Raw genomic sequence first — 13,645 nt, forward strand, 5'->3', positions numbered from 1 at the left:
GTTTCCCTCCTTTGTTGGAGTATCCTCTCGCTACTAACCAGCAGCTTGCTTTAATAATACACCCCACACGCTCGCTACTCGAAGACATTCCAGGGGTGCCAACAAACAAACCAAGTTGATTGCCCAGCCTTGTCACTCGCTGCGCTCGATCCCGGCTCCCTCCTCAGATCGTGCCTCCCGTTTCAGTGACGTTGCCGGGAAGTTGCGGCCTCCTGCGACGTGCGATAGTTGACTGCGACTGTGCTGCCCTCTACCACCACTCACTTGGTCGCGGGGCTTCTGACAGCTGCACTCCGCACTTAGCACCCTTACACGACATCCCGACGCTGCGAAAACCACCGCCAACATGGTTCGACACGCCATTGCTGCCGTCTTCGCCGCTGCAACACTTGCTGGCTCTGCCCTCGCCGCAAAGTGCACCAAGGACAACCACTGCCCCCAGGACACGCCCTGCTGCTCGCGTGCGTACATTCCACCAACACCACTGCGAGCGCGCTGCTAACCAGGCACAGTATATGGCGACTGCGGTGTAGGCGCCTTCTGCCTCGGCGGCTGCGACCCGCTCATGTCGCACTCGTTCGACTCTTGCGTGCCCGGCCCCGTGTGCAAGTCCGGCACCTACTCGCTCGACACCCTCGACGATGTCCAGTCCATCGACAAGTACCTCGGCGATGCCTCCAAGATCAACTGGCAGTCGCAGGGCACCCCCGCCATCTACACGGACCCCAGCAGCGGCCAGAAGTCGACCCTCCTGACCATGGCCCAAGGCACCGTCGGCACTCTGCTCGCGTCCACGCACTATGTCTGGTACGGCAAGATTTGCTCCAAGCTCACCACCGCTCAGGGCAAGGGTGTCGTCACTGCCTTCATTCTCATGTCCGACGTCAAGGACGAGATCGACTTTGAGTGGGTCGGTGTCGACACTGGCCACGTGCAGTCCAACTTCTACTCCCAGGGCGTAACCAACTGTACGTGACATGTGCGACTCGCTGCAAGACATGACTAACGCATGCAGACAACAATGGCGGCAACCTCACAATCTCCAGCGGCAACACAGCATCGACCATGCACGAATACTGCCTCGACTGGAAGCAAGACAGCCTCACCTGGTCTATCGACGGCAAGGACCTGCGCACACTGGAACGCAAAAACACCTGGAACCAGACATCTGGACGTTTCGACTATCCCCAGACGCCTTCCCGTATCATGCTGTCCCTCTGGCCTGCCGGTTTGTCCAGCAACGAGAAGGGTACCATTGAGTGGGCTGGTGGCGAGATTGACTGGAACTCCCCTTACATGCAGAATGGATACTACTTTGCCCGCTTCCAGGAGGTCACCGTGCAATGCTACGACGCGCCATCTGGAATCAAGAAGTCTGGTGACAAGGTCTACGAGTACACCGACAAGGCCGGCACCAACAACACTGTCGCCATCACCAACAACCAAGTTATCCTCGGTTCCCTGATGGGTACCGGTGAAGACCCTGGCGAGGCACCCAAGTCCGGATCCTCGCAGCCCACTCAGTCAGTAGCCATGGTTCCTGGTGGAAACCCAGGAGGCGGTAACCGTGCTGAAGCCACCGAGGCCGCTCAAGTTCCAGGAGGATCCCCGCCATCTTCAGATGGAGGTTCTTCCGGCGGAGAACAGACCGTCGGCGGCGGCGGCGCACAGCAAGGCTTCTCGCAGGGCGGTAGCGGCAGCAGCACCGGTGCCGCAACCACTGTCGAGCCCAGCCTCAGCCGCGTCAGCGGCTCTGCGCTCGCCATTGTAGTTGCGATTCTTGGTCTTTGCGCCCTTTAAGCGCGTCTTCCAACCCTCGTCACTTTAGCTTCCTGCGTTTGCGTTTCATGCTTTCATGTCTGTCTGTCCTTTGGATATCCCACTCGGTGTTTTCCCTGCCTGTCTGATGGTATGCGTGTGTTTGTCTTTTTTTTTGTGGAAAAGAGGAGTCCGATGTGCATAGTCAGAAGTGGGGAAAGGGTTCATTTCTTGCATATTGTTGAGCACTTACATATCTCTTTGAGTCTGGGGTTAATAGCATGATGGACAATCAGTCGAGGAGCATGGTTGTTTCGTCGACATTCCTTTGCATAGCTGCTGAGTTTTGGAACGGGGACTGTGGACATGATATGGACAATGCAAGATTTCTGATACACCTTCTCTCGCTTTGATCCTTGTCATTTTCCTTTTTTAATGCCGCCTAAATTGTTGGTCCATGCTGGCTCGACTGGAATAAGCAAGTATCGTTGACTACCGAGTTCCATAACTTTTCTTTTCGGAAGAGATCGAGTCGGTCTCATTGTGGAACACGGACAATCGCCTGTTGTCTACAATCGCACTGCAGACGTGTAGTCCGTAGTCTGCTTACCAAAAGGGCCGTTTCCTGTTGTAGATAGACCCTGGCTTACTAGACCCTCTCATCTCATCTTATCTCATCTCATCTCATCTCTTAAGATAAGGTTCGGATCGAAATGCGGATCCAACAACGGGTAAGTCAGTTCTCACCGTAAGATTTCGTGATGAAATCCAACAGGCGATCAGCCGTCTTACGTCAGATGCTGGCTTCGCGTCCCGTCAGCGTCGGAGCTTCGGGGGTTATTTTCCTTTGTGGGGAGGTTTTTTTTTTTTTTTTTTTTTCCTTACGCGCGCTGGAATTTAATGTGCGGATTTTTGCTTGGAGTGGATAAGTGTTGCGGTTTAGTTGTGCTGAGCACGCATTAGCAGCAGGATTACAAGTGGGAAGATGCGTGTGCAAAACGCATCGCAGAGGGGTAGTGTTTAGTCGGCGCAGATGGAAGGCGATTAATTTGTGTTACTGTTCGGACCGGATCGACTGGGATGATGTGGGTTGGAATTGAGATGTGGAATCCGCCACTAAGACTAAGCCTAGCTGTAAGAGAAGGTACTGTGAGAAGGTGGTATTATCGAGAAGAGAATATAGGCGAATTCCTGTGTGTATGGGTGAATTCCTGTAGGCTGCAAATGCATCGCAGATGGGTGGGTGGTTGTTTACGCAGAAGACGGGCTGGTGGTATTATTGTTACGAAGACTCGCTCTGTGTACAAGAGACGGCATTATTGTTTATCATCGAGAGCCGAAATTAGCAGCCTGTGCAGGTAAAGGGAGGTTTGTCGGCCTGTTGGATCTGATCACCTGGACAGATGTGAGGTGCAGATCTACGATGTAGAGAAGGCAGTGTGCTTGCTGTGAAGGATGGTAAGTAGCAAACTGGCCATCAGTTACGCCTCCCCTGTAGCAATACCCATTTGCAGGCTGGCGCCGATCCGCGGCGGCAACGCGTTGAAGGAGTGATACGTCAAACTAAGCTCAAGATCTGTATGCACAATGTCTTGGTTGTGGTTGCAATGCGCCGTGTAGTGAAGCATAGCCCCACGTCATAGTTAATCGTTTGCAGGCTGTTCTCGCGCTTGATCAGGGGTGAAGAACCTGTTTTCCGACATCGCTTCGAGCTTGCTCGAGCTCGGGGCCGTGTCGCCTTCGGCGTGCGACATTTCCATCCGGTGTTGGAAATGTAGCACATGACAGGTAGGCACCTGGATTTGCATAGGGAGGACTACGCGATATGCTGCGATTGGTTCATTCCTTTGCAAGAAGCCCGCCCGTGGAGGCCTTAACCTCGGCGATATGACAGGAGTAGGATATCACGGAAGCTTTAACTTTGCTCCGAAAGATTCCGAATTTGCTTCAAACTGCGTCTGTAGGGTGCGGGACGTCACCACAAGCGTTTAAACATGACATCGAAGTTGAGTGGAGACACTCGTATACACACTTGGGATGCGACGAAGATAGCTAGCTGGCGAAAGAACATGTCTATATTGAGAAGGTTCAATCCGAGGCGAACCCTGGTTCACGGGACCCATCCCACGTCGACGCAGGTCCAATGTTCCACCGTCAATTGAGAATCCGATCACATCTCGCCTTCGGACCCCGGTAATGCTGTGATTCGCGGGAAATACCATGCACCACCGGCTGAGCTCTTCCGTTTAATATATAATCTGGCGTGCGGCATACAGTGAATCCGGGTTGATTGATTCCAAGGATAGCAGCTCTGCTCTTGCTTAAGCTACCGACTGGACCCAATGATGTTCATGATGGAAAATCCCCCACACTTGTGCCTGCATTCTCTATTTTGATAGACGCACCATTGACAGTCTTTTGATTCGACACTGCAATCGACTTCGCTATTGCGAATAATGCAGGAAATGAATAATGCGAGACAGTGAACACTGCTCTTGCAGATTTTTCGAAGCCGATCATTAATCTTTATGGGGCTGACTTCACGGCTTGCCTGTGCTGATTCTCTGCTCGTCGTCTTCGTATTCCAGGCACCACCCCAGCAAAACTCAACCTAAAAGGGAAGAAGAATTGAATACATAGAGGCGGCAGTGGACCAAATCAGTCGTGGTCTGCCGGTGATCAACCGTTTCGCTTTAGACGCTTCTTACCCGTTGGCGAATTCTCCGAACTCGACTCCAGAGCACCCATCTCCTATATGTTTAGGACGCACACGATCCCGTCAAACGCACTTTTAATTTAATTTGCCGATTTTATGAATGAAACGAACCCTGTCATTCCGCTGGCATGGCCCACTATTAGCGCCACAGTTCACATTCAAGCACTCCGTACCCCTGCAAACCCCAGATTTTGATACTGCCGAGGAAACACCGTTCCTTGACAATATAATTGATGAGCTGGCTTGAGCAAACACAAGAATTATATAGCATGAAACTCCAATGTTTACAATTGCTTAGCGGTTGCCACATCTGGGTCACGAGCTGGGTGAAAAGACGCACATACTCATCATGAACAGGATGCAAAAAGTGTATAAGACAGGCGCCATTCATTCAATTTTGAAGCATCCTAACGCCTGCTAGAAGACAACTTCCCTAGTGAGCATGTCTTTGTCTCATGTGATGAGCTACTGACTGATCTCTCCAGATACGACATCGACCATTCACCACTTGTGCACATCGCCAATTCAATAACAACGCCAACAATGGACGCCATCATAGAGCCGCGACCTTGGTATCAGCAAGTCGTCACATTGTGGAACTTCGTGTACGGTACCCTCCAGCCCACGGTCAACGACCACGCAGCAAGGATCCAGGCCCTAGGTACGTGATGCTGAGGGAAAACGACGACGGCGCGGAGCTGACATAGCAGTAGAGACTCACATGGTCCGATCCGTCCAGCCACCTGCAGGGGCGGCGGTAGCCAGCAACCGACGCGCAGATCGTGGTCCGTACCAGCAGCGCCGATGTCCTGGCTATGACCCGAATGCATCAATCACGTACAAATACGGCACGAAATGGGAAATGCATTATTTCTACACCCACCAAGTTGAGGGCGATGATTTCATCGGATACCGCTGCTGTAACGACTACCATCGCGACAAGAAGGCATTCATGAAGCACGTGTGGGATGTTCACGCGACAAGGGTGCGAACTTAGCTCACAGCTTGCCTCAAATCGAAGCTTGCTGTATACTGTCACGGAATCGATCGCAGTGTGGGGCGTTGAGATAGCGGGGTGCTGGTAAATCTGGGGCCAGCAGTTCAGATGTTCAGACGCTAGGCATGATCTCTCGTGTGGAAGACCTACATGCGTAATAGAACACTATCGTACGTATAATGAAACATATTCAAATTGACCGGTTGAGAGAATGTCACTTCATTGGGACCAGAGTCTTCAGCCTTGCACTTCTGGTCAAGAAACAAGCTCATCCGCGGGGAAATGACGCCTTGGCGCACCTCGCCACGCTCAGCCGCTTACGTGAACTTATGCATGCATGTTCCTGTATCCCGCCTCTTCCCTATCCGTGTTCCTACTTGTGACATCAAGGACTCGATAAAATTTCGCCGAAAACTAGTTTTGTGTTCAGGACGCAGAATCGAGTGACCTTAGCGTTCAGAAACTTCTGTGCACGCGTGTTTTCGCGCGGAACGTGTAAGTGAAGGATCACTCGTCATGAACTAAGTTTGACAGCTCATGATTTGTCTAAGACAAAGTTGTTGCTCAGTCCAGCGCAAGCACGGGCCAACATAGATGCATTAGCTGCCTGCGTGGGGAACGGGTAGGTGATCGGACGGAGCTTGCAGACCTAGCCACAGGCCTGCCATGGGTCCAGCTTGGTGCTGGGCTCATTTCTGAGAAATTCACCTTCATTATCACACATTTAGGCTCGTGGTTACTGCCAAATCTGGGCGCAGGAGTGTCAGCGCTGGACGCACACGCGAGCCTACCCCGGTGCTTGCCCCCACGCAAGCTGGCGCTGCTCCACACTCGCGTCGCTAACCAAGTGGATGCAAGAATCTAAATACCGATGAGAAGGTGGTTGTATGCTCCATGTTCGTATTCATCTGTGCCCCGCGATCCAAAATACCTTAGCTACAATCGCGAAACCAGTCGGAATTTGTCACATTTTCCAAAATGCTGCACTTTTCCACGACATTTCGTGCGCAAAGCTCAAGCGTCACGAGTCACCTCAATGATGGTCAGGTCGTCGTCCTTGAGTAAGGAGGCAGTGTTCACTTGATGCTTGCCTTGCTCGTGGGATTTGCGGCCTGAACAATACGATTTGTGGCTACCTATTGCACGCCGTGGGCGTGATGGCGAACGATATGGGGTGCGTAGGGCAAATTTTGTCATGGACCTTGAAAGTAATCCAATACGATGTAGATGTGCGATCCTGCTCAAATTGCCCGCAGGTGATTAAGCAAGCGCATGGGTCGAAATTCTGAACATTCAGTTGCAAGGTCCCTGAGGGGCCAACAAAACCACAGGTCTAAAGAAGGTCCCTTGGTTCAATAAATTCTGGCAGTTGCATGTGCCACAACCGTACAATTACGCACTCTGGTCAAGTATGCCCAGGTGCCTAATGATGCGCGTCACCGCGGACCAGTGCATGTTGGGAGCCGGTCTGACGCCCTCTTAACCTGCCTTGAAGGTGAAATGGTCATCAGATTTTGTTTGTGGAATAAGATAGATTCCAAAGGGGTGGCTGTGCTGATATAGCGCCGCAAACTACCTACCTATGGTATCGAGATTTGGCACAGGCAACCCTAATTCTACGACTCAAACATAACCGGGACACATAATTGTACCAGCTTGAGGGACTACGGCGCCTGACTATAGTTTGCGAAGAAATGTCCCCTATTGTTGAAAATTGTCACAATTTCTTTACTTCTGCCACAGGATCGGTCACGGTCGAACGTTTGTGCATCGCCTGCTGTGCTTTGTGCCTCCCATAAAGATGACCTTGCAAGACCATAGATCCACGGCGATTCTGTCTTGTAACCTTCAAGACAAGTCATACCAGCTTACTCGACACAAACAGCAGCCTTTTTCATTTTAGCCATCACTACGACATCTCCAAAAATGAGCACTGCCGAGAACTACCCCTTATGGTCATTCAAAACTTTTACGGCGATCGTCAACGGTCTCCAGAGCCTAGGCAGAAAGGTCGATGACCAGACAGCCAATATGGAAAAGTTTGAAGGAAGGCTCCTCGCCATCGGTACGTATCCTTCGTGACCCACAGCCGAGGCGCTGATTTAATTTATTACTAGAGACTGCCCTTGGAGAACTAACTCACTCGACCTCGCCGCCAGGAGGAGAACCCAACAACGCTACTGTCCCCAAGGCAGGTCACCAGTACACCGAGTTTCGCTGCCCACACTGTCCACCGGGTGCCACGAAGATGTTCAAATACGGAAAACCTTGGGAAGATCATTTCATCAAGGACCATCTTGAGTTCTACACTCCAGTTGAGGGCAGTGGCTACAATTGCTGGGACTGCGGTGTCCATTTCCGCACCAGTAAGAAGCTAGCGGAGCACATGTGGAAGTTCCATGTCAAAACAGCCCAGAAATAGGCTGAGGTCGTTAAGATGAACCTGCTCATCGGAGCCACCTTACATGTCATGGGATAGTGGAGTGCCCAAAGGGTTCATCGGTGGTTTTGGGAACATGTACCCGCCGTTGTGCGGAGCCATATGCGAATCAGATTGAATATTACCCTTATGAAGAGCTTAGTATCACATCTTGCGTGCACTATGACAGACCTCTTGTTGTACATCGATAAAGATTGCCGAGATTGTAGTAGAGGTATTCATACGTAGAGATTAGGCTATCTTTCTTTGAGCAATTACTTCATAGTGTCTAAGCGTACTACGTCGCGCAGCAGCAAGCATGACCAACAGCTGCTCTTTCTAGGATACGAACACCGTTCAACCAGCCCAAAAGTCTCCAGGCCAAATTGTGCCATCACCATCAACTACTCCCACTCTTCAGCTGCCCGCACAAATGCTTGTGCTCCTCCTTCCAGTTCTTGACCTGGCACGCCTTCGAGCAGTATCGCGCGAACTTGCATCCACTACAGCTCAACAGAGGCGCGCCTCCTTTGCCCTCCTTCCCCATGCATTGAAAGCATGACGCTCTCTTTGCATCCAAATTCTCGACGCGAGGCTTCGTAGCAGCAGGCGTCGAGGTACTGGGAGGCGCTGTAGGCTTCGGCTTGATGGTGTTGGTGAACGAAGGAGGTAATGTACCAGTATCGGGACTAATTGGCGACGAATAGATTACCGGGATAGCGGCTCGCACAGCGTGTTTCTTGAGAGCTTGGAACGGTTTGAGATGCTTGAGATAGCCGTTAGGGAAGATGCCCATGCCACATGAGCACATGATTTGCTCGTTGAGCTGGGTGGAAAGCGGTATGTGTGCTCCCTCGACCCTGTATTCGCAAAAACTCTTGTGCTCCCATGTACGGCATCGCTCAGCAAAGGTAGGTAGAAGGTGAAGCCAGAACGGGACTTCGTTTTTGTCAGCAGTAAGAACTATCACGGTTTGACCGTATAGGCTTGAAGTAGACCGAGCGATGTCCGGGCCGGTTTTTGCGTGTAGTTGAATGATAGCTGCATCAAGAAAGACGGTCTGGTTAGACACATCCATGCGCACTGCGTCCACGAACACCAAGGCGATCTCGCCCGAAGCTCCGTGCAGGCCGAACATGTACGAGCGCTCTTTGTCGAAAAGTCCAAAGATGTGCATGATCATCATGTAGATTGATTCCTTGACGCCCAGACGTCCAGGCTTATTGGTGATGTCGCACGACGAAGCCTTCTCTTGCATCGCCACCTCAGTGACGGACATGGTAGCCGCGATGGAAGTGCACATCGTCATCCACTGCGCGTGAGAGTTCGAGTTTCCAACATATAGCTTGGGAAGGCAGTCAGGTACGACGTAGTGAATGTGATCAAGGACGGGACGTGACTGAGCGTCTCGCATAACTAGGAACATGGAGTCTGGCCGAGGGGCGAGCAGTTCCGGAGTTGTGACAGGCGCTTCATACTCTATCCATAACGATGTTCGTGCAACCCTAGTTCGGCCTTGGGTTGCATCGATTGGCAGAGGTAGGTCGATTTTATAGTGGAAGGTATCGCCGATCTTCAGGACCATGGTGAAGGGATTTAATAGCTTGCACTCGACTTTCGCTGCATTCTGCAGAGCGTTTTGACCGATGGGCGACTTGATACCACAGCGAATGCGCAGGGCCGTCGCCTTTGCCGTGACAGTGCCGAGGCGTGGCTGCACGACCACAGCTACATCGTTCTCTACACAAGGTTAGCATACCCTTTGAGATAAGAGTAGAATGTGATTGGCTTACCAGTCACCTTTGAAGAAACTACTGCATGCTGCATGGATGCATGCCCTGTCATATTGGGACGATATCTTGTGACGAAAACATCGTTCTGGCCGACGGACGATTTGTGCAAATGCAACATCATGCCCAGCTTCGCGCCACACATGGCCAGACTCGCAGGCGTACTCTTCAGCCCAAACACGACACGACATGCTGGGTCGCCCTGATCAATCAGAGACCCAGTAGAAACCATGGCTGAGACGATCAGAGGAGATTTGCCTTTGTATCCTTTGTCGTCATTCTGAATAGCGACGGTGTAATCGGCGGTATACGGTGTTCCAGATAGAGTCAACGTGCCAAACCCAAGCTGAATGTCGGGGTAGATAGACTCTGCGCGTGCGACTGAAGATTGTAGTTGTAAGTGACATAGTGGAGTGCCGTAACCTTTCAGAAGATCGTCAAACATCGCGACAGCATGGTGCGGAACCACCAGAGTAACGCATACGACTGTCGGCATATCTAGCCACTTGCGAAACGGACCGGCAGCAAGGTGCTTCTCATACCCAGGGTGACGATCAAGGGGATATAGCCCAAAGATCTCGAGATGTGCAAATAAGGATTGGAAATGATGAGGCCCCATGTTGAGTGTGCGATCATCCAGAATGAGTCCCACCAGTTTGTCGATGAAAGGATGCCAATCTGTCGCGTTCACCCGCTTGATGAAGCCTAGTATCACGGCGAGACCTGCGCGCGAATAGACCTCGTATGAGTGGAGTTGTTTGATCTTCTGAGCATCGTCCGTAATGCTGAGTATTTCGAACTTGCGCGCCCAGCTCTCGTCGGAGAACATCTCAAGATAGGCCTTGTAGATAACAGAAGCAAGTTCAGCTGCATCGTAATGAACTTTTTTAAGGTCAGCGCGCCTCCATAGCACGACATGTCGAGATAGCGCCTGGATGATATTGTTATCGCTAGAAAAGCTCTGCAGCATGGACTCGTTGACATGCCAAGTCGCTGTAGAATTAGCCCAGTATTGCACAGGTTTCAATCCAAGCAGGATCGCCATCGTTGGCAGATCACCGCTGAGCAGTGTCTTTGCGGATGCACCCACGTCTTTTTCTCGTGGTAATAGCATCTCCGTCCGAATTATCGAGGAGGGTCCGGGAACGAGCAGCGGTGCGGCCGCTGAGAGCACATTTAAACTACCCAGATGATCCATTAGATTGGACGTGTCGATAACATCAAACGAGGTGGGACCTGTTCCGTGCTCATCGTAATCCGCAGAGTCCAATTCGAGGGCCATGTGCTCCCAGCCTGATCTGTACCAGTGGCTAGCTTGTGGTCTGCTGTTGGAAAGACGGTGTTGGAGGACATGACAGCATGCCAGTGCATCACAATGGACATAACGAATGGTCCATTTGGATGTCGAGCTTCGCAGGGAAGCACACCACGCTTCGAATTGCGCAAGAACTATCCGTAGCTCGTTTGGCACTGCTAGACGTGAAGTCTTTTCGCTGACATGGTACAGCGGGGAATCTGCGGACAGCCTTGCATGATCTAGGCTAAGGTGAAAGCCCCAGAGGGGGTTCGTACCGTAGTGAAGCGTGAGGCCACTGCGCAGACACGCAAAAGTTGGATTAGCGATGGGAGACCTCATGATTGCTTTCTTGTTCTCGAAGCAAATGCCGCTTTGCCAAAAGGCCTTGTAAGAGTTGGAAGCCTCGGCGATTGCCTCCCTTAGCAAAGGTGCGGCTGCACGTAGACCGTCTAGCTTGAAGCCGCCCTGGCCAGTATTGCGTTCCTGGATCCGCTTGGCCGCACCCCACTGGGCTTTTACAATGTCTTGCACTTCCTTGTATTTTGTTTGGTCGGACGGCTTCATGGCACTGAGTTTCCAGAGCTTGATGACATTGTCGAACGTCATGCGGTCGCAGAAGCGCAGAAGTTTGCCGTAAGGGCTGCTCTCCCAGGTCTCCACAGATGTAGCGAACCCCAGAAGCTTCTCAGCCTGAGTCTGCAGGAGATCGAAGGATTCGGCGTCGATGAAGACGTGGTAGTAGATGTTCCATAGCTGCAAAACATGGTTGCCTTCTGTGTCGTCGAGAATGAGGCTCAGAGCGAGAACGTTTCGAGCAATGATCTCCGCCTCCAGGTCGCAACACGTGAAGTCTAACTTTCTAGAATCTGTGTTGGAGGTTAGCAAACTGTAATAAGTCCATGTGGCGCTGTGCTTACTGATGCCTGTTCCACTGTACACGGTAAACAGGAGGTTCCGGATATCCCCGCAACCTAGGAGAAGTAGAGCGGCATCCTTCTCAGGCGGGAGATTCTGTGTCAGGCATACTGCCGGTGTGTTTCCTGCCGCGTAGAAGAAGGGCGGCTGCGCAATGTGCACAGGTTTCAGTGGCATGGTGCCTGTTGCAGTTTAGTCGCCAACAAGCGAAGGAAGAGTTGAAGGAGGAGATCCCGGAGAATTGTTATTTTCCAAACTTCTTGTTGTTTGCTCCAACGCGCGCCAGCTGCAGCTAGCCGTTTATACCTTGTCGTCCTTCACTTCCACTACAACGGTACAGACTGTACGTCCGCCAATCCACGTCATGATGACAAGCGAAGATCACGACAGTTTGAAATAACTTGGGCATATATTAACAGCATTTAAAGGAATCTGAGAGAATGTGAAGGCACTTGAGGGTCTTTCCCATGGTGCGCATGGCTGTGGTACAAAGCTTGTGCTACATATGCTGCTGCTTGCTCCCGGTTGTATGCACATCTTATCCCGAAAAGACGTGTCACTTTTGATGCATGAAAAACAAGGACAGTAAACGCATTGTGGAGGGCGATGTGAAAAGCCGATTGGGCAGTGACGGAAGATCGTCCGTAATCCTCGTAGCAGTTTTCTGTGTTAATCTGTTCGAAAGCCGTGGTGAATGTGAACGACTTTATTCCCTTAGGTAACCGCACCAGTCGCTTTTTCTTCAGGTTGTTGATGAAGACGCGTGGTAAAAACGACGGAAGTTGTGACCTCACACGGCATTGGCGCTAATTTGTCTAGCGTGGTTTCTGACTTCCCCGATACCTTCACTGGGAAGTCTATGTATCACGAGTTATGCTACCTGAATCTGCTTTCCTGAAACGTGAAGCAGAAAGTGATGTCTCAATGTCGAAAATAGATTGTCGCAGTCGCATCGGTAGTGTAGTGCCGCTTCAAATGATCTCGAGGCTGGACCTCGGCACTTCGCAACATCTTCCACAACGTCCTTCTGCCAACTGAAACACATACACAACAGCAAACAAACAAACCAATCTCTGCGCATGTCCTACCTCATCCACGGCAGTACTTCACACACAGGTATGGGCTGGGTGGACCAAGTCCCTCGCTGCGGAAAGCTCTTCATCGGCGGCCTCTACGCTCTCTATCAAACCGACCTAATCCGCGCCGCCGGTATAACACACGTTCTCTCCGTTATAGACTACGATCCTGCGCTGAAAGAGCGTTTTCCAGACTTGCAGCTGGAGCATCTGCACATCAGGGCCGATGATCATCCGAACGAGAACTTGTTGCAGCATTTCGAGGAGTGCGTAAAGTATATGGATCGAGCTTTGAAAGAGGTGGACCAGAAAAGACAGGGTACGACAGATGGAAGGAAGCAAGAAGAGGAGGGAACTGGTGGTGGCGTGTTTGTTCATTGCGCCATGGGCAAATCAAGATCCGCGACGCTGGTGGTTGCGTATCTGATGTGGAAATATAATATAGACGCATCAACCGCGCTGGCCCAACTAGTCGAAGGCCGCCCCGTGTGTTGCCCGAACCCTGGGTTCCAAGAGCAATTGGAAGTGTGGGAGAAGATGTGCCAGAGCGAGACCGCGGATGAGAAGAAGAAGATCTACGAAGCGTGGGAGAAGACGAGGTTTACGGGCGAGTATTGGGAATGGGATCAGAGGAGGAGTTTGAAAGCAAATCTATGATATGATTCATGGGTGGCGAG

At 51.5% G+C, this 13,645-nt stretch overlaps 6 protein-coding genes across 6 annotated transcripts; 4 read left to right on the forward strand and 2 right to left on the reverse strand.

The window, feature by feature from the left end:
- Positions 1-47: 47 nt before the first annotated feature.
- Positions 48-1,800, forward strand: SNOG_09781 (hypothetical protein; the record flags this gene model as incomplete). The annotated part of the gene is made up of 3 exons (XM_001800016.1): positions 48-461; positions 513-968; positions 1,016-1,800. The coding sequence occupies exons 1-3, from the start codon at positions 347-349 to the stop codon at positions 1,798-1,800; spliced, it is 1,356 nt and encodes a 451-aa protein (XP_001800068.1). The 5' UTR covers positions 48-346.
- Positions 1,801-1,819: 19 nt separating this feature from the next.
- On the reverse strand, positions 1,820-2,126 carry SNOG_09782 (hypothetical protein; the record flags this gene model as incomplete). Its single annotated transcript, XM_001800017.1, has 2 exons — positions 1,820-1,899; positions 2,012-2,126. The coding sequence occupies 2 exons, from the start codon at positions 2,124-2,126 to the stop codon at positions 1,820-1,822; spliced, it is 195 nt and encodes a 64-aa protein (XP_001800069.1).
- A 2,891-nt stretch (positions 2,127-5,017) lies between these two features.
- On the forward strand, positions 5,018-5,559 carry SNOG_09783 (hypothetical protein; the record flags this gene model as incomplete). The annotated part of the gene is given in 3 exon segments (XM_001800018.1): positions 5,018-5,135; positions 5,224-5,459; positions 5,479-5,559. The coding sequence occupies 3 exon segments, from the start codon at positions 5,018-5,020 to the stop codon at positions 5,557-5,559; spliced, it is 435 nt and encodes a 144-aa protein (XP_001800070.1).
- Positions 5,560-7,397: 1,838 nt separating this feature from the next.
- On the forward strand, positions 7,398-7,893 carry SNOG_09784 (hypothetical protein; the record flags this gene model as incomplete). The annotated part of the gene is made up of 2 exons (XM_001800019.1): positions 7,398-7,536; positions 7,631-7,893. 2 exons carry the CDS (start codon positions 7,398-7,400, stop codon positions 7,891-7,893), a joined length of 402 nt encoding a protein of 133 aa, XP_001800071.1.
- A 397-nt stretch (positions 7,894-8,290) lies between these two features.
- Positions 8,291-12,069, reverse strand: SNOG_09785 (hypothetical protein; the record flags this gene model as incomplete). Its single annotated transcript, XM_001800020.1, has 2 exons — positions 8,291-9,630; positions 9,684-12,069. 2 exons carry the CDS (start codon positions 12,067-12,069, stop codon positions 8,291-8,293), a joined length of 3,726 nt encoding a protein of 1,241 aa, XP_001800072.1.
- A 902-nt stretch (positions 12,070-12,971) lies between these two features.
- On the forward strand, positions 12,972-13,625 carry SNOG_09786 (hypothetical protein; the record flags this gene model as incomplete). The annotated part of the gene is made up of 1 exon (XM_001800021.1): positions 12,972-13,625. One exon carries the CDS (start codon positions 12,972-12,974, stop codon positions 13,623-13,625), a length of 654 nt encoding a protein of 217 aa, XP_001800073.1.
- Between the last annotated feature and the right edge of the window lie 20 nt (positions 13,626-13,645).

This window comes from Parastagonospora nodorum, assembly GCF_000146915.1.
Source record: "Parastagonospora nodorum SN15 chromosome Unknown scaffold_15, whole genome shotgun sequence".
NCBI classification, from domain to species: Eukaryota; Fungi; Ascomycota; class Dothideomycetes; order Pleosporales; family Phaeosphaeriaceae; genus Parastagonospora; species Parastagonospora nodorum.